This window comes from Delphinus delphis, chromosome 4, assembly GCF_949987515.2.
Source record: "Delphinus delphis chromosome 4, mDelDel1.2, whole genome shotgun sequence".
Lineage (NCBI taxonomy): Eukaryota > Metazoa > Chordata > Mammalia > Artiodactyla > Delphinidae > Delphinus > Delphinus delphis.
Genome location: NC_082686.1, coordinates 75,177,930 through 75,200,998, shown reverse-complemented (window position 1 = coordinate 75,200,998; position 23,069 = coordinate 75,177,930). Strand labels below are relative to the sequence as shown.

General features: G+C 41.2%; 1 protein-coding gene across 3 annotated transcripts; it reads left to right on the top strand.

Annotated features, from left to right (window-relative positions):
- Positions 1-568: 568 nt before the first annotated feature.
- PLAAT1 (phospholipase A and acyltransferase 1) lies at positions 569-22,912 on the top strand. 3 transcript variants are annotated; one of them, XM_060009951.1, is made up of 6 exons: positions 569-650; positions 1,716-1,844; positions 7,133-7,266; positions 7,756-7,894; positions 11,914-12,182; positions 22,509-22,912. In XM_060009951.1, the coding sequence occupies exons 2-6, from the start codon at positions 1,841-1,843 to the stop codon at positions 22,608-22,610; spliced, it is 648 nt and encodes a 215-aa protein (XP_059865934.1). In that variant the 5' UTR covers positions 569-650; positions 1,716-1,840; the 3' UTR covers positions 22,611-22,912. The 3 variants fall into 3 exon arrangements, with proteins under 3 accessions (XP_059865934.1, XP_059865933.1, XP_059865935.1); XM_060009950.1 differs by lacking the exon at positions 569-650 and adding an exon at positions 1,024-1,151; XM_060009952.1 differs by lacking the exons at positions 569-650; positions 7,133-7,266 and adding an exon at positions 1,024-1,151.
- Positions 22,913-23,069: the final 157 nt, after the last annotated feature.

Here is a 23,069-nt window from a genome sequence, read left to right as displayed (position 1 = left end):
CCACATGTTTTCAATGTCTTTCTAGTACTTTGTTTCCAAAGATGCCAAAGCCAGACCCCAATTTCAGACCCTGCAGATTCACCCTTAACCTTCACCACGGAACCTGATTCCTTTATAAAGGCGGCTGCATCTTTAGGTCATTCTTATCCCATTGGGACAAAACAACATAAAATTAGAGAGCTATTTCAGCCTTTGAATCAGTAGGGAAAAAATCCTTCCTTTTAGCTGAGAGTCCATTTATATCAGAGTAAAAATCTAGGTTACGACTTGTTTGAAGGCAAGTCCTTGTGCTGTGCTCCGAAAAGTTCACTTAGCAGTCTGCGGGCCTTCCTTACTTAGCTGGTTTGTTATTCTTGGCCTCCCTTTTTTAGCAAGGAGAAAATGGATACTCTTCATGCCCAGCTTTATTTTTAAACTCTTATGGCTATATTCCTGGAGGCCTCTGCTGGCCCATTGCCTGAAAGAGGTTCAGTTAGGCCCTGCTCTGTCACGTGCACACCCAAGTCGCCAGTTGCGCAGAATAAGGGACTTGCTCTGCTCCTCTATCTAGAATCAGACCTTTGTCAGGGACAGGGCAGGGCAAGTGGGGAGGGCAATGGCCTGTCCGAGGGAGTCGTGTCTTTAGGGAAGGCCCCATCGGACGGAGCCAGGTAAATTTCCCATTGGGAGAAACTGGTGCCTGGACATCTAGGGCCCTAGGCACCCTCCCTTCCTCCTTTCCGCCCTCCTCCCACTTCTGAAGTTGATCTTAGGCTGGAGGGGGGGTGACAGGGAGGAGTCCAAAGTGGGTGGGGTCCACGTGTGTCCCCAAAGTCCCCAAAGGCGCCGGAACTGGCTCCGGGGTACACATTTTGTAGGTATGTGTGGTGGGAAGCAGGGAGGTTTTTTAAGGCCACTCCCTCCTCCCACCTTAGCTTAGACTGAGAGGCTTTCTTGGGGCACAGGGACCAGGATCCTTTCTGCTGCCTCCGAGGAATTTGTGTAGAGTGAGGAGGGGCGCGCTCCTAGTGGACGCAATGTGTATTCGAGCTCACGAACATTTCTGGGCTCAACAAGACAATTTAACGGTACAGCCGCCGCGTCTAGACCAGCCCTTGGTACCGGGAAAATTTGACGCAGGAACGTCCCAGTGGCGGGGCAGGGTGTCCTCGGTTAGTTACCGCGCTGGGGCTGCGCTTCGGCGGCTGGGTTTGTGTGTGTGTCTGTGCGAGCGGAGAGCAGGTGTGGCGTCGGTACTCCCAGGGGTGCGGAGGGGACGGAGGCGGGCGGGCGGGCGGAGGGTCCCCAGGCGGTGGCGCAGCCCGGCCCGGGCGGCAGGAGCAGCGAGCGTGCGCTGCACCGTCGGAGCGCCGGGGCCTTTCCGCGCGGCGGGGTGGCGTTGGCGCCGGAGGCCGGCCTTGGCTACCGGCAGTACGCCGCTGCCGCCGTGCCCTCCCCCGGGCGCAGATAGAGTGGACCCCCGGCCGGTAGCTGGAGGGGCAGCAGCGGCGTGGCCGGCGCGACCCCAGGACCCTCGCCGCTGCCACCTGTGGGGAGAATAACCCAGGCTTCAGAGTGAGGTGTACTGGGGAGGGGGAGGGAGGACCTCTAGGACCCCGACAGCCTTGCTGAACTGGCTCTCAGACGAGAGAGCCCCAGGGACCAGTAAAGAGCTTCTCATTTAACCTATGTCCCTCCTCCCCCCTCGCCCCCCCCCATTTTTCTTTTCTTGCAAGTGGGAGAACAGAGTCCATGGGGAAAGAGAGACTCGCTTTCCCGTGTGACACAGCTATCAAGTGGCAGAACCAGGACTGGACCTCGTCTTGCTTACTAAGGCCTTGTATCCACCGTCTTCACTGAAATGAGTATGAATAATAAGTATTTATTATTATAATATATTAGGTTTTGGAACTATGAATGGTGATATCACTGTGGCATTCAGGACTATTAATGTAATTTGTGTGCTGGAAAAGCCCAGCCGCTCTGGCCTCCCTGGGCTCGGGATCCTAGTTCCTTCATTTATTAAACATTCCCTGGGCAGTTACTTGTGACAGCCACTCTGCAGCAAACTGCAGGTGTAGAGATAAACAGGAACCAGCCCTCCACGTGGAGCAGAAGAGAAAATTCCCCGGACATCAGTAACTCACGCAGGTGTAGCAAACGCAGTGGGCGTTAGAGAGAGAAAGGAGTAGTGGTAGCTCGGAAGGAGATGTCACTTGTGGCTGAGAGGAGGTGGACCTTGGGGAGGAGGTGACATCTGATCTGGATCCTTAAGAGTGGGTCATTTGGAAATGGGCAGCGCATTCCAGGTAGAAGTTTCGGTACTAGCAACATAACTCCAGGTGAGAGTGAGGAATAATGGTTTGGTTTGCCTAGAATGTAGGGATGCATAAGGAGTCCAAGATTACAGAGGGAGCGAGATTCGGAGTCGACAGGGGAATCCACGGAGGGATTCCAAGCTAGGAATGAGGGGGCAATGGCTGAGGATGGTTCATTTGGCTGGGAGTTGGAACCCTCAGCTGTAGGGAGAGGATGTGGGAGCAAGGATACTGGCAGCTCTGAGGGTCTGTGAATTAGCCGTTTTGGGAGCCTAGGGCTATGGATGAAAAAATGCAGCTTTAGTGGGAAATGGTCCAAACTGAATTGGGAGACTGTGGGACTGTAGGGACAGCCCGTGCTTATGTTTCAGACCGCCAATAGCATCCTCGGGAGTAGTTTGTGAAAAAGTGCTCTCAGTATTCTTGTAACACAGGTGGCCCCAGGGACACAAGCAGCAGTTAATCAGCCTGTCCCTATCTGTGCAGGGGGGCCGTTATTTCTTCTGATGCATCCTGGGGGACCAACAAGGAGCTATAAACAAGGAAGCTTGTTTTGGCATGAAACAGGAAGTTTCTTGTACAAAGATTACAGACACTCTTTATTGTAAACTAGTCAAACAATTCTGTGCAGATGAACTGTTAAAATGAAGTACTTTTACCTTAAAGGTGACACACAAAGATTTCAGCAGAGGACTTAAAAATGTATCTTTAATTCGTTCTGTATTATCATGTTCGTGAAGCACTACATAACACACTTGCACTTGAATGGAATGGGTAGATGTCCATGTAAATCAAATTACCCAAGCAGACAGGTTTTAGCCATTTCCCTAAGGTATGATGAGTCTGGGAACCTTCTAAAAGCTTCTAGAAGCTTCTCATCTTGACACCTCCCCTGCAGAAGAGCAGGGGTTCCCCAAGGCTCCACTTCCTATTACTCACTGGTTCCACATATGAATGTTTAAAAACTTCCTGTGTTGTCTTATGAAATATACATTCTGTATGCTTTTGCAGCTTCTCTATCTAATGAATATTTGAGAGGGGGGAAAAGATGAAATATCGTTTAGTAGCAATTCCTTTGGCTAGTGATGTTAATCAGTGGAGTAAGGAAGGAGCATGCAGTCTGGAACAAGCAGACAGACCTGGGATTGAATTCTAGTTCTGTCAGTTACTACCTGTGTGACTTTTAGTTCTGATACTTAATTCATCTGAGTCTCAGTTTCCTCGTCTCTAAAAAGGTGATTGTAATCATCAGCTCACAACTGTTGTCCAGTCTCACAGCGTGCAAGAAGGGCTGCAGAAAGGTCAGCAAGGGAGGAGGTATAGTGCACACGGGGACAAGCATTTAAGGATGAGGAGCCTGACCTTGGATGCAGGCTAGTCTGAGTCCAGATGTGCGTTCTGCCCTTTCCCACTGTGTAACTTTGGATGAGTCTCTGAACTGCTGTGAACGTCAGGTTCCTCATACTTAAAATGGGGGAAATAATTATATCTACTTTGTGCTGTTGATTTGAGGATTGCACAGTTTCTGGGAAATAGAATGAGATGAACACTAGAGGTGAAAGGGACCTCGGAAGGCCTCCTCACCTTACCAGCGCCTCCCCCCCGCCCCATGGAAATCTTATTTTTATCAACTGTGACTGTGTTTAAACATTCCCAGTGACAGAGACTGATATCTGTACAAGGTGCTCCATTCCATTGTTGGATCACTTTCAATAAAAGAGAAATTCTCCCCGTATACAGCTAAAAGTTGCCTCATTGTAACTTCCCCATATTGGTCTTCTTCTATGCTCTGCGGGGAGGAAAAATACATTGATCTTTTTTTTTTTTCATTAAAGATTTTTATTTTGAGCTAATTGTAGATTCACATGCAGTTGTAAGAAATAATACAGAGAGATCCCTTGTACCTTTGCCAGGTTTTTCCCAGTGGTAACATCTTGCAACACCACACTGCAGTATCACAAACAGGTTATTGACATGGACCACATGGAGAGGCAGAGCATTCCACCCTCTCTAGCATCTTTCATATGTTGCCTTTTTATAGCCACACCCACTTCCTTCTTACCACTTCCTTAACCCCTGGCAACCATTATTAGTTCTCTGTTTCTATAATTAGGTCATGTCAAAATGTTGTATAGATGGAATCATATATATAACATGTCATGTCACTGGCTTTTTTCACTCAGCACAGTTCTCTAGAGATTCATCCTTGGTTGTGTTGTTGCATTTATTAATAGTTTGTTCTTTTTGACTCCTTAGGAGTAGTGTTCCATGGTATGGGTGTACCACAAATTGTTTACTGTTCACCCATGGAAGGTCATCTGGGTTGTTTCCAGTTTTGGCCTATTATGCTATAAACATTCGTGTACAGGTTTTTGTGCAAATATAAGTCTTTAATGCCTCCAGTCTCTGGGATAAACGCCTAGGAGTGCAATTGCTGGACCATATTTTAGTTACAAGGTAAGTTTTTAAAGGAATTTCCAGACTACTTTGAGTGACTGCAACATTTTATATTATCAACAGCCGGTGAATGAGTGATCCAGTGACTCCACATTCTTGCCAGCATTTTCTCTGGTCACAATTTTTTAATTTAGCTACTGTGATAGGTATGTAGTGCTATCATGGTTTTAATCTAAATATCCCTAATAGCCACTGATGTTTAACATGGCTTGACATCTGCGACTCTTCTTTGATGAAAGGTGTCATTGTGTCCTTTGCTCAAGTTCTAATTGTATTCTTTGCTTCTTAATTGTTAAGTCTTGAGAGTTCTTTGTATGTTGCTGCTATTGGTCCTTTCTTGGATATGTAGTTTTCAAAAATTTTCTCCTGCTCTGTAGCTTGTCTTTTTGTCCTTTTAATAGGGTCTTTTGTGCTGCAAAAGTTTTGAATTTTGAGGACATCCAATTTGTCAGTTTTTCCTTTTACGAATAATACTTTTGGTGTCAAGTCTAAGAACTCTTCGTTTACCCTAAATCCTGAGGATTTTCTCCTATGTATTTTTCCCTCTATGTTTTATAATTTTATATTTTACATTTAAGTCCCAAAGTGACAGAACTAGCATGGAGAAGACCTGAAACAAGAACTCATGTCTCTCACACCTAGGGTAGTTATTTTTCCCTCCGTATTTTATAATACAAGTGTTTCAGGGAGTATTTTAAAAAGGTTGGCATTTGCTAATATCACTTTTTAGCTGTAAAATGTGATAATAACATAATAAACTCAAATCATGGTAGATTTTTAAAAAATGAATTAGGGTTAATTGAATAGTGCACTTGAAAAAAACTGTTACACTACAAAGTACTTTCTGTTCAAATGGTGGTTATTATTGTAAGCTTGGCTAGGTCTCTGAATGCTAACAGGCAGCTGTGTGTGCTTGCTGATTCCTTTTCATGGGAAATGTGTTTGTTTATATCATAGTATAGTATCTATTTTTCCTTTTAGTGCCCATGTGGCCAAATTGTGAACTGCCATATTAATAAGACTCAAACATATTTGAGAGGGTGGTTAGACTTAATAGTTTCCATAAAGTTGTTTTAATAGTTATTTTTCAACAGATGGACAGTTTGCATTTGGCCTCATTTCTGTGACAGTATGATGATTGAAGTTTTCAACAGATGGCATACAAATACTTGGGAAAACACCCTCCCAATATTAATTGTTGTAAAAAAGACTTTTAGTGTGCCAGGAAAATGATAGTCTGTATCCCCAAGCTCTTTGCCTATGCTATTATAATTATAATTTAGATGATTTGGAAGTTTCCCTTTCTGGCACTTGGGTTTATTTTGTAAATGAGTATATGTATCTACATTAGAGTGAGAGATGCAGAGGAATACTCTGTTGTCAATTAGATATCCAACATGGTTATAACATGAAATCTCCTTTTTATTATCAATGAATGTACATAACTTCCTCTTACTGAATCCTTCTACTTGGATGCTGTACATAGAAAATGTAATGTTCCATAAAAATCAACCATCAGAGACTTATATGTTCTTTCTGAAAAGTACTGACTTAAAAGGAAAAAAATTCACCAAACTGTGAATTTTCAGACATACCCATCAATATGATGAACTTCCCAACCTTCCAAGTTGTCCCACCTTGCACTGTTTTGGGAATCAGAAATGAGGAATCAGACAGTAAGTGGGGCAGTTGGGGAGTGGTGGAAATCTGTGAGAGTGTTTGTGGTTGTCACAATGACAAAGGGTGTTTACTGATATTTAGTGGGTGTGTTATCGAACCTGGATTTGGGTCCCCTTGCCTGACATGCAGCAAAGCCAACCTGTTGACACTGGGTTGTGGTGAAGGAAAGTACAGCATTTATTGCAGGGTGCCAAGCAAGAAGAATGGGCAGCTCATGCTCAAAAGTTCTGAACTCCCCAATGACTTTCAGGGAAGGGTTTTTAAAGGCAAGGTGAGGGAGGGGCCACAGGGTGTGTGATCAGCTTGTGCTCAATTCTCGGCTTGGTTGGCATCAAGGTGAAGTTTCAAGCATCATTAATCTTCTGGTTTCAACCAGTCTGTGTCTATGTGCTTGAAGTCGTAGTTTTCACCTGATGGGGTTCTGCTTCCTATAAAAACAACTTAGGAATGTGTGTCAGATATTTATCTATATATTTCAGGGAACTGGAAGTTTGGTGACTCCGCTATCTGGCTGATTTATAGTCTAAATTGTTACCAGTTTCCCCACCCAGCAGCTATTCTTTTTTTCTACTTCTTCACCTTTCCTAATCATTAACTCTTGAGCCAGCCTTTTAAGACTCAGGGGAAGCCTGGAAGACTAAAGCAAAAGCCTTTTTTCTTCAAAGGACAGGGACACGGGGACTTGTATATGGTTTCAGGTGGAGGCCAGTGTGCCTGGGTCTGCACAGCACAGTTCAGCACAAGGAAGAAAGGTCCTGTGTCCTACAGTATGCCTGAATATCTGACTGGACACTCATCTGAGCCTGGAGCTTGTGTCCGCTTAAATCACAGAGTAAGTTTTGCAGGATAAAGTATACTTTTGCACAGAATGTTCGTGAACACCCAGACCTCTTTTTGATTTTACTAAGTCACTATATGAAAGATCACTATATGATCTTCTGCTTCTGAATCCTGACTTTTTTCATGCTAAGTGCTTTATTATATTTTTTGTGTAGTCATGAACTGAACATTTACATAGTAAAACAGATATTATCATGAAATGCTTATTATAATAAAGGAGCCTTGGGGTTAATCAGTATGAGAAGCATTGCTATAGAAAATTAAGCAATAGTAGAGAAATTCTTTCTCCACTTGTCCATGTGTGCACACATAATTCCGTGTAGGAATCATTGAAAGAAAAGGACAGTGGTGTGAATCTAAGTATTTAATAAGGAATGCAATCCCAATAAATTCTGTATTGCCATGTTTCTATAGAAGCCTTGAACTGATTTTCTTTTGCCAAGTCATATCAGCTAGATCTTCTTTGTGTCTGTCGTTGCAGATGGCGTTTAATGATTGCTTTAGTTTGAACTATCCTGGCAACCCTCAGCCAGGTGATTTGATTGAAGTGTTTCGTCCTGGCTATCAACACTGGGCACTGTACTTGGGTGATGGGTATGTTATCAACATAGCACCTCTAGGTAAGGTTTGTTTCCAGAAGCTCCTGGGAGCTTTTTAGTTTTCTTGTTACAAGAAGGAATCATGAAAAAATCATAAAATAAAACAGACTAGAAATAAAATGTAGAAAGTAGATAAATCCAACTGATGTAGGTTTACAGAAGGACCTTCTAAGACTAAAGTGGCATTGAAGAAATCACAAAAGCCAATTAATATTAAAATTTTAAACCTCTGGATTAAAAAAACACAGTTAAAAAGTAAATAATCAGCTGGGGAAAATATTTGCCACAAACATGACAAGAGTCACAATGTCTTTATATATAATACAAATAGATGATTTCAATTCATTCAACATCTATTTATAGATTTTCCAGTATGTGCCAAAGGCTATTCTAAATGCTAGGGATACATAAGCCAGTCCCTACACAGTGGAGCTTACATTCTAGTGGAGAGAGAGAGGGAGACAGAGACAGAGAGAGAGGGAGAGAGGGAGAGAGGGAGAGAGCAAGCCTGAGAGAGGGAGCATGAACAAAATACAGAAAGTAATGTTAGATTAGAGATAAGTGATAACGGAGAAAATCATAGAAGCAGGATAGGAAGTGCTGGGGAGTTGTGGCTGCTGCAGTTTTAAATTAGCTTGTCAGGAAAATCTCACGAGAAAGTAACATTTGAGACATAACTTGAAAGAGGTGAAGAAACCCAGCACGTGACATTTGGGGAAAGAGTTCCTTAAGCTGAGGGAACAGCAGCGAACACCCAAATCCCAACAAACAAATGGGTAAAAGATTGTGAACAGTCTGTAGAAGACTGTTTTTAAAGGTTTCAGCTTTTCAGTCATCTAGGAATTATAAAATAAAATGACAGATTTTATGCCTCTCACATTAGCAAAATTTAAAAAAATGATAATCTGTTGATAAAGGTATAATGAAATGAACACAAGGATACTGTTGACAGAAATATAAGTTGATAAAATTGTTCGCAAAAACAATTTAACAATATGTGCTAAGAGTCTTAAAGGAGTTCATACGCTCTGACCCTGTAATTTTACCTCTATGAATCTATTCTTGGGAAATACTTTTAGAGATACTAATTTAATATTTGCGTATGAGAATGTTCACTTCTATCTCATTTATAATGGTTTAAAAAACAGAATGGATCAATGGCTAGCAAGGGAATGGTTAAGTGAATTATGATTTAGCCACAAGATATTAGGTATCTGTGTTTGGCAGAATTTTTTTTTTTTTTTTTTTGCGGTACGCGGACCTCTCACTGTTGTGGCCTCTCCCGTTGCGGAGCACAAGCTCCGGACTCGCAGGCTCAGCGGCCATGGCTCACAGGCCCAGCCTCTCCGTGGCATGTGGGATCTTCCCGGACCGGGGCACGAACCTGTGTCCCCTGCATCGGCAGGCGGACTCTCAACCACTGCGCCACCAGGGAAGGCCTGGCAGAATTTTTTAGTTGCAAGTAACATAAATTCAAATTCACTTAAACAAAACGGCAAATTCATTGCTTCAGTGAAGGAAACTACAGAAAGAGTAGAGATGGTGCTGGCCTCAGGGATGCCCAGATCTAGGGGATTGAACACTATCAAAATTCTCCATCCCACATCTGCATTCTTTTTCTGTATATTGTCTTCATTATCCCAGGCTATGTCTAAGAAGCTGAGCTGATGACCATAAGCATTCTTAGGCTCTCATCCTTACAGGCTTGTGACCCACAGGAGAGAGTTACTTCCTGCCCATTGCAGTTAGAAAAATCATGGAGTCGGGCTTCCCTGGTGGCGCAGTGGTTGAGAGTCCGCCTGCCGATGCAGGGGACACGGGTTCGTGCCCCGGTCTGGGAAGATCCCACATGCCGCGGAGCGGCTGGGCCTGTGAGCCATGGCCGCTGAGCCTGCGCGTCTGGAGCCTTTGCTCCGCAGCGGGAGAGGCCACAACAGTGAGAGGCCCGTGTACTGCAAAAAAAAAAAAAAAAAAGAAAAATCATGGAGAATGACTCTAATTGTCTGGTGTGGGTCCCATGTCCATCACTGAACCGTAACTGTGTGCAGGAATAGGATAGTATGACTTGCCTAGAAAGAGTCTTTTCCAGAAAGGAAGAAGCAGTGGTAAGATGGGGTGCTCAGTAGACTAAAACAATAATACTTTAACAGCTAAAAATCATTTCTGGACATCTTTAATTGCATGAAAGATGATCTTGTATGATAGCTATTGGAAAATTCCAGATTAAAGTGCATTGTGTAATATGGTACCTGGTTTGCAAAGAAATCATATATACACACATACATGTTAATGCAAACATATACACACACGTATACAAGTGATAATAAAAGACAGTAAAAATACATCAAAATAATAACAATAGTTATTTCTGAGTGGCAGGATAATAGGTGGTTTATATTTATTTATGTGTTTATGCTGTATTTTTCTGTATTTTCTACAGGTTTAGAAATGAGCACAAATTATTAAGAAAAAATGTATGCAAATAACAAATTGCTTAGAATAATTTTTCCTCAAGATACCTTTATAAAGAAGTGTTTATAGGCCTAAGTCTTACTATCTTGAGAGCTTCTGAGAACTGTTAATGAAGTGATTTTTGCAAGATTTTGAGCTATTTGCCTCTTGTTCTAGAATATTGGAAGTGGAAATGGCAAATAAAATGACATTTACGATATAGAGCCACTCATTCTGTAGAGTCTAATAATTAACGCTAAGCAATTCTTTACATTATCTCTGCAGTTTTCACATTTGGAAAATAATATGAGGTTTCTGTGCTGTTTTCTTTTTTCCCACCTTAAGCTCCATCTTAGTGTGGTTCAAGCACTGACCTTTGATCCTGTAGACTGAAGTTAAATTCCTGTTTCTGTTAACTACTTGTGGGATGTTCCACAAGCCAGTTTATCTCTCCAAGCTTTGATTTTCTCATCGGTAAATTGATTACATCAAACTAGTCAAAAAAAAAAAAATTGAATAATTCTAACTAGGATATATGTGTCCTATGAACTTGTAATGTGTAAGAACTTTTAACATGTAAGATAATTAACTGGAAATGCTGCTCCAATGAAAAGGATTTTGGAGGAGAGAAAAAAAGAGGAGTGGAAAAAAATGTTTGCTTTTAGTCATAACTGAAAGGAAAAGTGTCATAACACGGGTTATACAGAGACCCTTCATCTCATGGTTTACTTGAACAATGGCCAAGCATAGCAGTCTCGGGCAGATGGAGAGGGCCTAGGGCCTGGTGTTAAAGCTGAACGCTAAGGAATCAGATGCCTCAGGTGCTGACCACGGCACGCCAGGACACAGAGGTTTCAGGCAGTCTAGACCAATGCTTACGAATAGAGGCAGTAAGATGGAGTGGTAGGGCATGGGGAATTGTGACAGGTGGATTGGGCACAGCTAGGGGCCACATAGAGTGGACAGTGCCTACTACATTAGGTTTAGTTTTAGGACTTAGTTTCTTGGCTAAAGGAACTAGCAAAACAAAGGCAGGGCCCCAGCCTGATCCCAACTGACCCCTGAGAAGACTGGGGTCCCCTGCAGGTTTCAAAGTGAAGCCTAATTAAAAGAACAAGTGTAAAAACAGAGCTGGGTGTAAGGAGAGCTGCTTAGATACAGGACAAGAGCACTAATCGTAATGCACTACTGCTAAGCCCAATGGTATTAGTTTGGAAGGGTTCAAATGCTGAAAAATAGACTGCGTCATAGAAAAAGGGGGCAATGATCTTATCTGTACTTTGTTGGAAACATATGCCAAGATCCCTAATAATAATCAATTGATAGGGAACTTATTCCTCAAAAATAGGTAGAGTTTTCCCACCCAATTTGTTCTATAAATTTTCAAAAAGATAGGTAGATATAGATTTTCAAAAAGTTTTCTTATATTCTCACTCATATAGTATTGAACAGATGTTAGTGATAAATTAGAGAATGAGGGTTTACTATTAGTAAGATTAAATGGTTTCTGGTTTGAGGATAAGTTAGGATGGCAGTGGAGTTCACTGGGCTGGGTCGCTATATCTTGCTAACCAGAATTCTCCTTATAGACGATGGCATTTCTGCATCGTTTACAAGCGCCAAGTCTGTATTCAGCAGAAAGGCCCTGGTGAAGATGCAGCTTTTGAAGGATGTTGTGGGAAATGACACATACAGAATAAACAATAAATACGATGGAACATACCCACCACTCCCCGTGGAAGAAGTCATGCAGCGGTCAGAGTTTGTTGCTGGACAGGAGGTGGAGTATGACTTACTTGTCAACAACTGTGAGCATTTTGTGACTTTGCTCCGCTATGGAGAAGGAGTTTCAGAGCAGGTGAGTTTTCTCTAGGAGAAATGGAAGTTTCTTACATTGGGAAAATAATAGCTACTGACTATGATCAAGTTTTCAGGCCTCAAACAAATGGAAAAGAACAAGAAAATATGAGAACACTGAAGGACAAAGGAGGGAATCGAGTTGCCCAAGGTCATGCAGCAATTTCATGACCACACTGAGACTAGAACATTCGTATCATGAATTTAGGTTAGACGGGACTTGAAGCAGTCAAGACCATAGCTTTCTGTCATTCTTATTGCCCTCTGTCCTTCAGTTTTTTTTCCCATTACCCCACCATACAGCAATTTAATCAGTAACTTTATATACTGAAAAAAATATGCTGAAAAGAATGCTGACATTTTTGAGTGGGAGTTCATTTGCCGAAAACATAGATGGTAATAGTGAGATTCTTCTCCATTAGCTGAAAGAGGCTAACTGATGCCATAGCTTGGTGGCTTTGTAGATGTCTTCTGTTTCCTTGCGATGCTAGTTTCAAATAAGTGTTGTGCTTTTGAGGAGATCCTTTGATTCATTGAGCTTTTGGAGGATTTTCAGTGAATTAATTGACTTTTAAAAAAATTATTTATTTATTGTTTGGTTGTGCCGGGTCTTAGTTGCAGCAAGCAGGCTCCTTAGTTGTGGCTCCAGGGCTCCTTAGTTGTGGCATGCGAACTCTTAGTTGCAGTATGCATGTGGGATCTAGTTCCCTGATCAGGGATTGAACCAGGGCCCCCTGCATTGGGAGCTCGGAGTCCTATCCACTGTGCCACCAGGGGGACTTCCCCCACCAGAGGAAGTAGCTTATAGTTTTGTTATTTACCATCACTATTCGGTAGTATGTTAGATTCCTCACTAAAAGCATGCCCTTTCCCTACCTATCTTCCCACCAATCCAATTCCATCATTGATGTTTTAACCTAAAGATTTATTAAAGTGGTGTGAGAAAATGAATATGTAAAGGCTTTCAGTATCTTTAAATGGTGGATCTGTTATATAAATGTCTATTCTGAGGAATGAAGTTACAATTCTGCTCACGAAAGCTTGGGAAAATGGGAGATGGAACATAATGAAAGGATACATTTGTTTTTATTAAGAAGTAATTTGATTGGAAATTCATTTTTATTAGGAAGTGCATTACCATAATGAATGTTCTATTCACATGTAGCAATAAATTGCTTCTGATCCAAAACACAGAGGACGTGCACACAAGTTTCAGCTCACCTTTGCATTGAAAAGTAGTGGTATGGCTAAGAAATAAAGTTTGTTAATGACAAAATTGTCCACTGCACTCAATCAGTATTTTTTTTTTAATGTGGCTAAATCAAAAGGAATTAAAGCCATCTTTTTGCTTTGACTCTCACTTGTAATCTATCATCTTTCCACCTTTCATACCCAGGTCAAGACCCATGAAAAAGTAACCATTTTTTTAACAACTAATAGAACTGTTCTTTAGCAGGTTCTGATGAAGATGGTGTAGTGACAGCCTTAAGGACACACCTAAGCTTTGGAATTCTGCTGATCTGAGCTAGAGCCCCATCTTCACCACTTCATAGCTGGATGACTTTGGACACATTGTTTATCAGTTTCCTAATCTATAAAGCGAGGTTGTTTTATAGATTGTAAGAGATTTTTAAAGTCTCTTAGCATACTCCGTTACATATTATTCATCCCAATAAAAAGTGTACTTTCATAGACTACTTTTAATTTCAGTATTTTAGCAATTTTATAGATCTTTGTTGACACTCTTTAGTAAAATTCTCTGATCTAAGAAACTACAGCACTCGAATTGTTATTTTTATTTCTATCACTAATTAATAGTGTTAGTACTAATAATAACTAATATTAGATTTGTTTTCCAGGGTCCCTTTAAGGCTTAGGGGTCTTGAGCATAGAACAGTATCCTTGGGAAATGGCTGTGTATTTCCCCCAATTTAAAAAACTATAAATACATAAAAAGGTTAGGAAGGTGGAAGGATTGTGGCCCCATCTTTTTCTTCTTTGTACTTTTCTGTATTTTTTTTTTTTTTTTTTTTTTTTTTTTTGCGGTACGCGGGCCTCTCACTGTTGTGGCTTCTCCCGTTGCGGAGCAACAGGCTCCGGACGCGCAGGCTCAGCGGCTATGGCTCAGGGGCCCAGCCGCTCCGCGGCATGTGGGATCTTCCCGGACCAGGGCACGAACCCATGTCCCCTGCATCGGCAGGCGGACTCTCAACCACTGCGCCACCAGGGAAGCCCCTTTTCTGTATTTTTTAAAAAATTAATGGACTTTACTTTTTAGAGTAGTTTTAAATTCACAGCAAAATTGAGCTGAAAGTATAGAGAGTTCCCACATACTCCCCCTCCCACACACATAAATGTATCCTTCCCCACTGTCAACATCCTACAGCAGTGTGGTATATTTGTTACAAAAGATGAACCAACATTGGTACATCCTTATCAACCAGAGTCCATAGTGAAGGAAACCAGAATATGCCACCCGCAAATATGTCACTTTGGCATAAGGATTATTTTGAGCAGTTGAGAGACAACTGAGTAGAAGCGGTTGCAAGAAAAGCTCTCTGCTCTCCCCCTATTTGCCTAAAAGCAGGACATAAATTTTCAAAGGTGTTCCTCCTCCCCACTCTACCAGGAAGGACAAAAGTTAATCATCAGGGACAACCAGTGGTTAATGTAAGACCCTTATCAGCCTAGAGAGGGCACTAGAGGTATCTACATAGCAAACTACATACAAGCCTCTGTTTACCATTAGTTTCCTGTATGTTTACCTTCCCACAGACTGTTGCCCTTGGAAGGCGAACCACTTTCCTGTGTCCTGTCATTTCTCCACAAATTTATTGTTCTTTGTGGAAGATGCTATATAAGCCTAAGCCGGAATTCTTTGTGTCTTATTTTATTTATTTATTTTTATACAGCAGGTTCTTAGTTATGTATTTCATACATATTAGTGTATATATGTCAATCCCAATCTCCCAATTCATCCCACCACCACCACGCCCTGCCACTTTCCCCGCTTGGCGTCCATACGTTTGTTCTCTACATCTGTGTCTCTATTTCTGCATTGCAAACCAGTTCATCTGTACCATTTTTCTAGATTCCACATATATGTGTTCATATACGATATTTGTTTTTCTCTTTCTGACTTACTTCACTCTGTATGACAGTCTCTAGGTCCATCCACATCTCTACAAATGACCCAGTTTCGTTCCTTTTTATGGCTAATATTCCACTGCATATATGTACCACATCTTCTTTATCCGTTTGTCTGTCAGTGGGCATTTAGGTTGATTTCATGACCTGGCTATTGTAAATAGTGCTGCAATAAACACTGGGGTGCATGTGTCTTTTTGAATTATGGTTTTCTCTGGGTATATGCCCAGTAGTGGGATTGCTGGGTCATGTGGTAATTCTATTTTTAGTTTTTTAGGGAACCTGCATACCACCCTCCAAAGTAGCTGTATCAATTTACATTCCCACCAACAGTGCAAGAGGGTTCCCTTTTCTCCACACCCTCTCTAGCATTTGTTGTTTGTAGATTTTCTGATGATGCCCATTCTAACCAGTGTGAGGTGATACCTCATTGTAGTTTTTTTTTTTTCGGTACGAGGGCCTCTCACTGTTGCGGCCTCTCCTGTTGCAGAGCACAGGCTCTGGACGTGCAGGCTCAGTGGCCATGGCCCACGGGGCCAGCCGCTCTGTGGCATGTGGGATCCTCCTGGACCGGGGCATGAACCCGTGTCCCCTGCATCGGCAGGCAGACTCTCAACCACTGCGCCACCAGGGAAGCCCCTCATTGTAGTTTTGATTTGCATGTCTCTAATAACCAGTAATGTTGAGCAGCTTTTCATGTGCCTCTTGGCCATCTGTATGTCTTTTTTGGAGAAATGTCTGTTTAGATCTTCTGCCCATTTTTGATTGGGTTGTTTGTTTTTTTAATATTGGGCTGCATGAACTGTTTATATATTTCGGAGATTAATCCTTTGTCCGTTGATTCGTTTGCAAATATTTTCTCCCATTCTGAGGGTTATCTTTTCGTCTTGTTTACAGTTTCCTTGCTGTGCAAAAGCTTTTAAGTTTCATTAGCTCCCATTTGTTTATTTTTGTTTTTATTTCCATCTCTCCAGGAGGTGGGTCAAAAAGGATCTTGCTGTGATTTATGTCAAAGAGTATTCTTCCTAGGTTTTCCTGTAAGAGTTTTATAGTGTCCGGTCTTACATTTAGGTCTCTAATCCATTTTGAGTTTATTTTTGTGTATGGTGTTAGGGAGTGTTTTAATTTCATTCTTTTACATGTAGCTGTCCAGTTTTCCCAGCACCACTTATTGAAGAGGCTGTCTTTTCTCCATTGTATATCCTTGCCTCCTTTGTCATAGATTAGTTGACCATAGGTGCGTGGGTTTATCTGTGGGCTTTCTATCCTTTTCCATTGATCTATATTTGTGTTTTTGTGCCAGTACCATATTGTCTTGATTACTGTAGCTTTGTAGTGTAGGCTGAAGTCAGGGAGTCTGATTCCTCCAGCTCCGTTTTTTTCCCGCAAGATTGCTTTGGCTATTCGGGGTCTTTTGTGTCTCCATACAAATTTTAAGATTTTTTGTTCTAGTTCTGTAAAAAAATGCCATTGGTAATTTGATAGGGATTGCATTGAATCTGTAGATTGCTTTGGGTAGTATAGTCATTTTCACAATACTGATTCTTCCAATCCAAGAACATGGTATATCTCTCCATCTGTCTGTGTCATCTTTTTTTTTTTTAATTTTTAATTTTATTTATTTATTTATTTTTGGCTGTGTTGGGTCTTTGTTTCTGTGCATGGGCTTTCTCTAGTTGCGGCGAGAGGGGGCCACTCTTCATCGTGGTCACGGGCCTCTCACTGTCGCGGCCTCTCTTGTTGCAGAGCGCAAGCTCCAGACGCGCAGGGTCAGTAGTTGTGGCTCATGGGCCTAGTTGCTCTGCGGCATGTGGGATCTTCCCAGACCAGGGCTCGAACCCGTGTCCCCTGCATTGGCAGGCAGATTCTCAACCACTGCGCCACCAGGGAAGCCCCTGTTTGTGTCATCTTTGATTTCTTTCATCACTGTCTTATAGTTTTCTGAGTACAGGTCTTTTACCTCCTTAGATAGGTTTATTCCTAGTTATTTTATTCTTTTTGTTGCAATGGTGAAGGGGATTGTTTCCTTAATTTCTTTTTCTGATCTTTTGTTGTTAGTGTATAGGAATGCAAGAGATTTCTGTGCATTAATTTTGTATCCTGCTACTTTACCAAATTCATTGATTAGCTCTAGTAGTTTTCTGGTGGCACCTTTAGGATTCTCTATGTATGGTATCATGCCATCTGCAAACAGTGATGATTTTACTTCTTTTCCAATTTGTATTCCTTTTATTTCTTTTCTTCTCTGATTGCCATGGCTAGGACTTCCAAAACTATGTTGAATAATAGTGGCGAGAATGGACATCCTTGTCTTTTCCTGATCTTAGAGGAAATGCTTTCAGTTTTTTACCATTGAGAATGATGTTTGCTGTGGGTTTGTCATATATGGCCTTTATTATGTTGAGGTAGGTTCCCTGTTTGCTCACTTTCTGGAGAGTTTTTATCATAAATGGGTATTGAATTTTGTCGAAAGCTTTTTCTGCATCTATTGAGATGATCATATGGTTTTTCTCCTTCAATTTGTTAATGTGGTGTATCACACTGATTGATTTGGGTATACTGAAGAATCCTTGCATCCCTGGGATAAATCCCACTTGATCGTGGTGTATGCTCCTTTTAATGTGCTGTTGGAATCTGTTTGCTAGTATTTTGTTGGGGAGTTTTGCATCTATATTCATCAGTGATATTGGTCTGTAATTTTCTTTTTTTGCATTATCTTTGTCTGGTTTTGGTATCAGGGTGATGGTGGCCTTGTAGAATGAGTTTGGGAGTGTTCCTTCCTCTGCAGTTTTTTGGAAAAGTTTGAGAAAGATAGTTGTTAGCTCTTCTCTAAATGTTTGATAGAATTCGCCTGTGAAGCCATCTGGTTCTGGACTTTTGTTTGTTGGAAGATTTTTAATCACAGTTTCAATTTCAGTGCTTGTGATTGGTCTGTTCATATTTTCTATTTCTTCCTGATTCAGTCTTGGCAGTTGTGCATTTCTAAGAATGTGTCCATTTCTTCTAGGTTGCCCATTTTATTAGCATAGTGTTGCTTGTAGTAGTCTCTTAGGATGCTTTGTATTTCTGTGGTGTCCATTGTACCTTCTCCTTTTTCATTTCTAATTTTATTGATTTGAGTCCTCTTCCTCTTTTTCTTGATGAGTCTGGCTAAAGATTTACAATTTTGTTTATCTTCTCAAAAAACCAGCTTTTAGTTTTATTGATCTTTGCTATTGTTTTCTTTGTTTCTATTTCATTTATTTCTGCTCTGATCTTTATGATTCCTTTCCTTTTACTAATGCTGTGTTTTGTTTATTCTCTCTCTTTGAGTTACTCTTCCCTGAATTTCTCCCATGAGTATATGAGATATGCATTTTAATAAACTTCTGTTTGCTTTCCTCTTATTACAGAGCCTCAGCTGAGAACTTGTTATGGGTAAAGGAAAAAATTTTCTTCCCCTAAAATAGTTAACATAAGGGTTCACTCTTTATGTTGTAAATTTTGTTGGTTTTGACAACTGTGTAATGTCATCCTGTATACTCTGCTTAATCATTCCCTCTTTCTCTAAATCTCTAGCAACCACTGATTTTTTTTTTTACTGCCCTGTAGTTTATCTTTCCCAGAATGTCATATAGTTGAAATCATACTAAGCAATATGCACTTAAAATTCTTCCATGTCTTTTCATGGTTTGGTTTCTCATTTCTTTTTATCGCTGAATAATATTCCCTTGTCTGGATGCACCACAGTTTATTTTTCCACTCACCTACTGAAGGACATCTTGGCTGCTTCCCAGTTTTGGTAATTATGAAAAAAAGCTGCTGGAAACATTTGCATATAGGTCTTTTGTGGATGTTAATTTTTGACTCATTTGGATAAACACCAAGTATTATGATTGTTGGATCATACGGTAAGAGTATGTTTAGTTTTGTAAGAAACTGCCCAGCTGTCTTCCAAAGTGGCTGTACCATTTTGAATTCCCATCAGCCATGAACGAGAGCTCCTGTTGCTCCAAATCTTTAGCATTTGGCACTGTCAGCGTTTTGGAGGTTAGCCATTCTGATAGGTACATGGTTGTATCTCCATTGTTTTAATTTGCAATTCCTTAAATATGTATGATGTTGGACATCTTTTCATGTATTATTTGCTATCTGCATATCACATTTAGTGATGTGTCTCTTGAGATCTTTAGCCCAATTTTAATTGTGTTGCTTGCTTGTTTTCATATTGTTGAGTTTTAAGAGTTCTTAGCGTATTTTGGAAAACTATCTTTTATCAAATATGCCTTTCACCAATGTTTTCTTCCAGCCTGTGGCTTGTCTTTTCCTTATTTTTACAAATTCCTAAAATCAACATTTCTCACTGTTCGAGTCTAAACAAGTTATTAAAATGTGTCTATCTTTGTGGAAGATAGCAGCACCCTTGAATGGGCTTGGACAAGCTGACACTACACGCTGACTGTGTTTCTTTGCTTAGCACTGCAGCCTTAGAGTCTTGGGGGAAGAGGGATTTTGATAACCCCTACAGTTATCTGTGACCCAGCTAAACTGATGTCTGGACCCAGCTGCTTCAGTTATAGCTAACATTTCATTGAGCATGTATATATAGATCCTCAGAATGGGTTGTTTACCATGCCCCCCCCCCCACCCTGAAAGCCCTATAAAGGATGAAGTGTGCCGGATAGGATTTGGTGATCTTATAATCCTAAATCAGCCATGAAGTGAAAGCTCTTGTTCATGCTGTTTCACCACAAAAATCCTGGGATTTTATAATCTTGCAGGTTAGATCCCATTACACATAACTCTAAGGGATTGTCCAAATTACATGTGCTTTTTCCATTTAGAATGCAACTTGAAAAAAATAAATGTTTGGGATTTGGGAAACTGCATGCTGGAAGTGGCTTTATTACAATTGTATCTTGCCTGTGCAATCTCAGGGGATTTTGAGTTAGTATTAAGTTGTCTGTCCCCTCCCCAGGTCTCTTAGATTTATGGGATTTCTCTCACATGTTATGTTTCTAGTGGCTGAAAGATACCCAATGAGTTAGGACTGCATCTAGCTGGGGCCACCCCACCCACAGGATCCTGCCATTTTCCCAGGGCTGTCCTCTGCTGCCATTTGATATCTCTGTTTAAAGACACCAATTGCACCTTCCTGTTTTTGCATTGCCTGCCATATTTTCCTGTATCAGCCCTCCTTGGAATCTAGCATCTGCCTGGAATTGCATGAGGTTTGGGCTTGGTTTATAATCCTTACTCCCTGTCTGATTATTGATTCTGCCCCTCTTTGGAATTTTGTCTGGTATCTTATATCTCCCAGCCCTTTTTTGCTCCCCATGAGCTATGTGGGTAGCTCTATGCTATAGTGAATTCTGACTCTCTCCTGGGAAGCAACTTAGGTAGCAACTAATTAAAAATTACAGATAAAAGAAATAACCAACTAACCAAATACATTAAATTAGAATTGTAAACTAAAATAGGATTTTTCAGTTGTTTGCCAGTGTCGTTCTCTTTGGCAACTGGGGATGGTAACAGAGCAGGGAGTTATAATTATAGTCCTCGTCCCTACAGACCACAGGATGATGTAATGAAGTGAATACTCTTGCCATTGTGCTTCTGTCCTGGCTAGAACCCATGCTGCCTGTTCCCCATAGGGAACCCACAGTTAGGGAGGGAACATTATGTGGCATATGGGGGTGGCAGGCTCCGTGGTGGAGGGCTGTGGGTTAGACAGAGGGCATGCTCCAGTGTGAGCTGGGTCACACTTTCCAGCACTGGGGCTGGTCTCCAGAGTAATTTAGGAAAAATGTTTTGCTTTATTTGAAAGCCCGATTCTTAACTCCCAGAGAATAACTGTCGTTTTCAGAATACCTGATGACTCTGAAGTATCTGAATGTGACCTTTGGGTCATAAAATTGCACTGCAGATGGAAGGCGATATTAGTTGAGTGCCATGAAACCATGAATATTCATCAGTTCCATCATCATGATGATGATTAATACCCTTAAAGATATAAATGTCTGAGCTCCTTTATGGACAATTGAGCTTGAGAGTGGTTTATTTTTGTTTATCTACATGAGAAATTACTTTTTGACATGATAGTTATCATCAGTATTGACTTCTCTTGAAGTTTGTTTATCAGAATAGAAAGTGTATCTACCAAATAAGAGCCTATAGGTATTGAGCTCAAGTCACATCCCTGAATTATTTTCCTAACAGACATGAAGTCAAGGAGCACACACACACACACACACACACACACACACACACACACACACACATACGGGTCCATCCAAATGCTGTCATCTTTTTAATAGACTTCTTGAATGAGTGCTCCCACTTTCTTATCATGTCTACACCCCTCAACCAATACACACACACACACACACACACACACAGGATATTCACCTTGATACAGAATCAACCAAACCAGTATGTGTTTAGGGGGTAGGGGTTTCATAGGGGGAGAACACATGGTTCAAGACTAAACTATATCTAAACATCCTGGTGGTACGACCTCCCTCGGGCAAATCACTTTTAACTTCTCAAGTTTTACAAAACAGGAGTAATGCTACCTCCCAGGGGTACTATGACAATTATTAGGAATTGTGGCATAATGAGTTTGTAAACTCTCAGAAGCTATAAAAATATGAGGAATCTCGGGCTTCCCTGGTGGCGCAGTGGTTGAGAATCTGCCTGCTAATGCAGGGGACACGGGTTCGAGCCCTGGTCTGGGAGAATCCCACATGCCGCGGAGCAACTAGGTCCGTGAGCCACAACTACTGAGCCTGCGCGTCTGGAGCCTGTGCTCCGCAACAAGAGAGGCCGCGATACTGAGAGGCCCGTGCACCGCGCTGAAGAGTGGCCCCCGCTTGCCACAACTAGAGAAAGCCCACACACAGAAACGAAGACCCAACACAGCAAAAATAAAATAATTAATAAACTCCTACTCCCAACATCTTCTTAAAAAAAAAAAATGAGGGATCTCTACCTATGTGTATTTCTATCTTTGTCATAATTATAATAATTATAAATTTATTTCATCTGCATACAGAATTTTAATTTTGCATTGAGTTTTGAATTCATCCATTGTACATTAAAATGGGTCTTCAGTTTAGGAAACAAGCTAAAGCTGGGGTTTAGGACACTGAGATGCTTTTAGAATAAGATGTGTTTTTGTTTGTTTCCTGTTTCCTTATAGGCCAACCGAGCAATAAGTACCATTGGGTTTGTGGCAGCTGCCGCTGGTGCCTTCTCTTTCCTTGGCTTGTTTCCAAAAAGACTAAGAGCAAAATACTATTAATTTACTGAAGAGATATTGGAGCTGAAGGAATTTGTGAGGAAGAAAAGAAACTTGGGATGAATACTTATTTTCAATGTATCATTATTGTTCCAAATTCCCATGATGGATGGCAGGCTCTTTAATAAATTGTTTACTGGTATTGTCTCATCACTGAGCCATGGAAATTTTTCTCCCTACTAGCATAGATTTCCTGTGGCAGCTTGAGTAAGAAGCAGTAGCCTTTTGAGTGAGCCAGCAGAGGATCTTAATATCACATCATCATTTATCTTCTATAAATATTGTTTTCCTTTCCCCTGAGGGTAACTATTTTGTATTTGCCAGAGGGATAAAGAACCTTTTATATGTGATTTTGAAAAAAAATGTTAAGAGCCCCCAATTTTGGGGTTGACATCAAAATTCATATTCCTTTTCTGGTGAGAAAAGAATTTTGGAAATTCAGTATGTGGTTAGGCAGCTTGA

Bases quoted from the DNA above. Each gene is read 5' to 3' on its own strand.
- PLAAT1 (XM_060009951.1), top strand. The intron at 7,267-7,755 runs GTAAGTTTTGCA...CTGTCGTTGCAG, and splicing joins GTGTCCGCTTAAATCACAGA to ATGGCGTTTAATGATTGCTT. The intron at 7,895-11,913 runs GTAAGGTTTGTT...TTCTCCTTATAG, and splicing joins TATCAACATAGCACCTCTAG to ACGATGGCATTTCTGCATCG.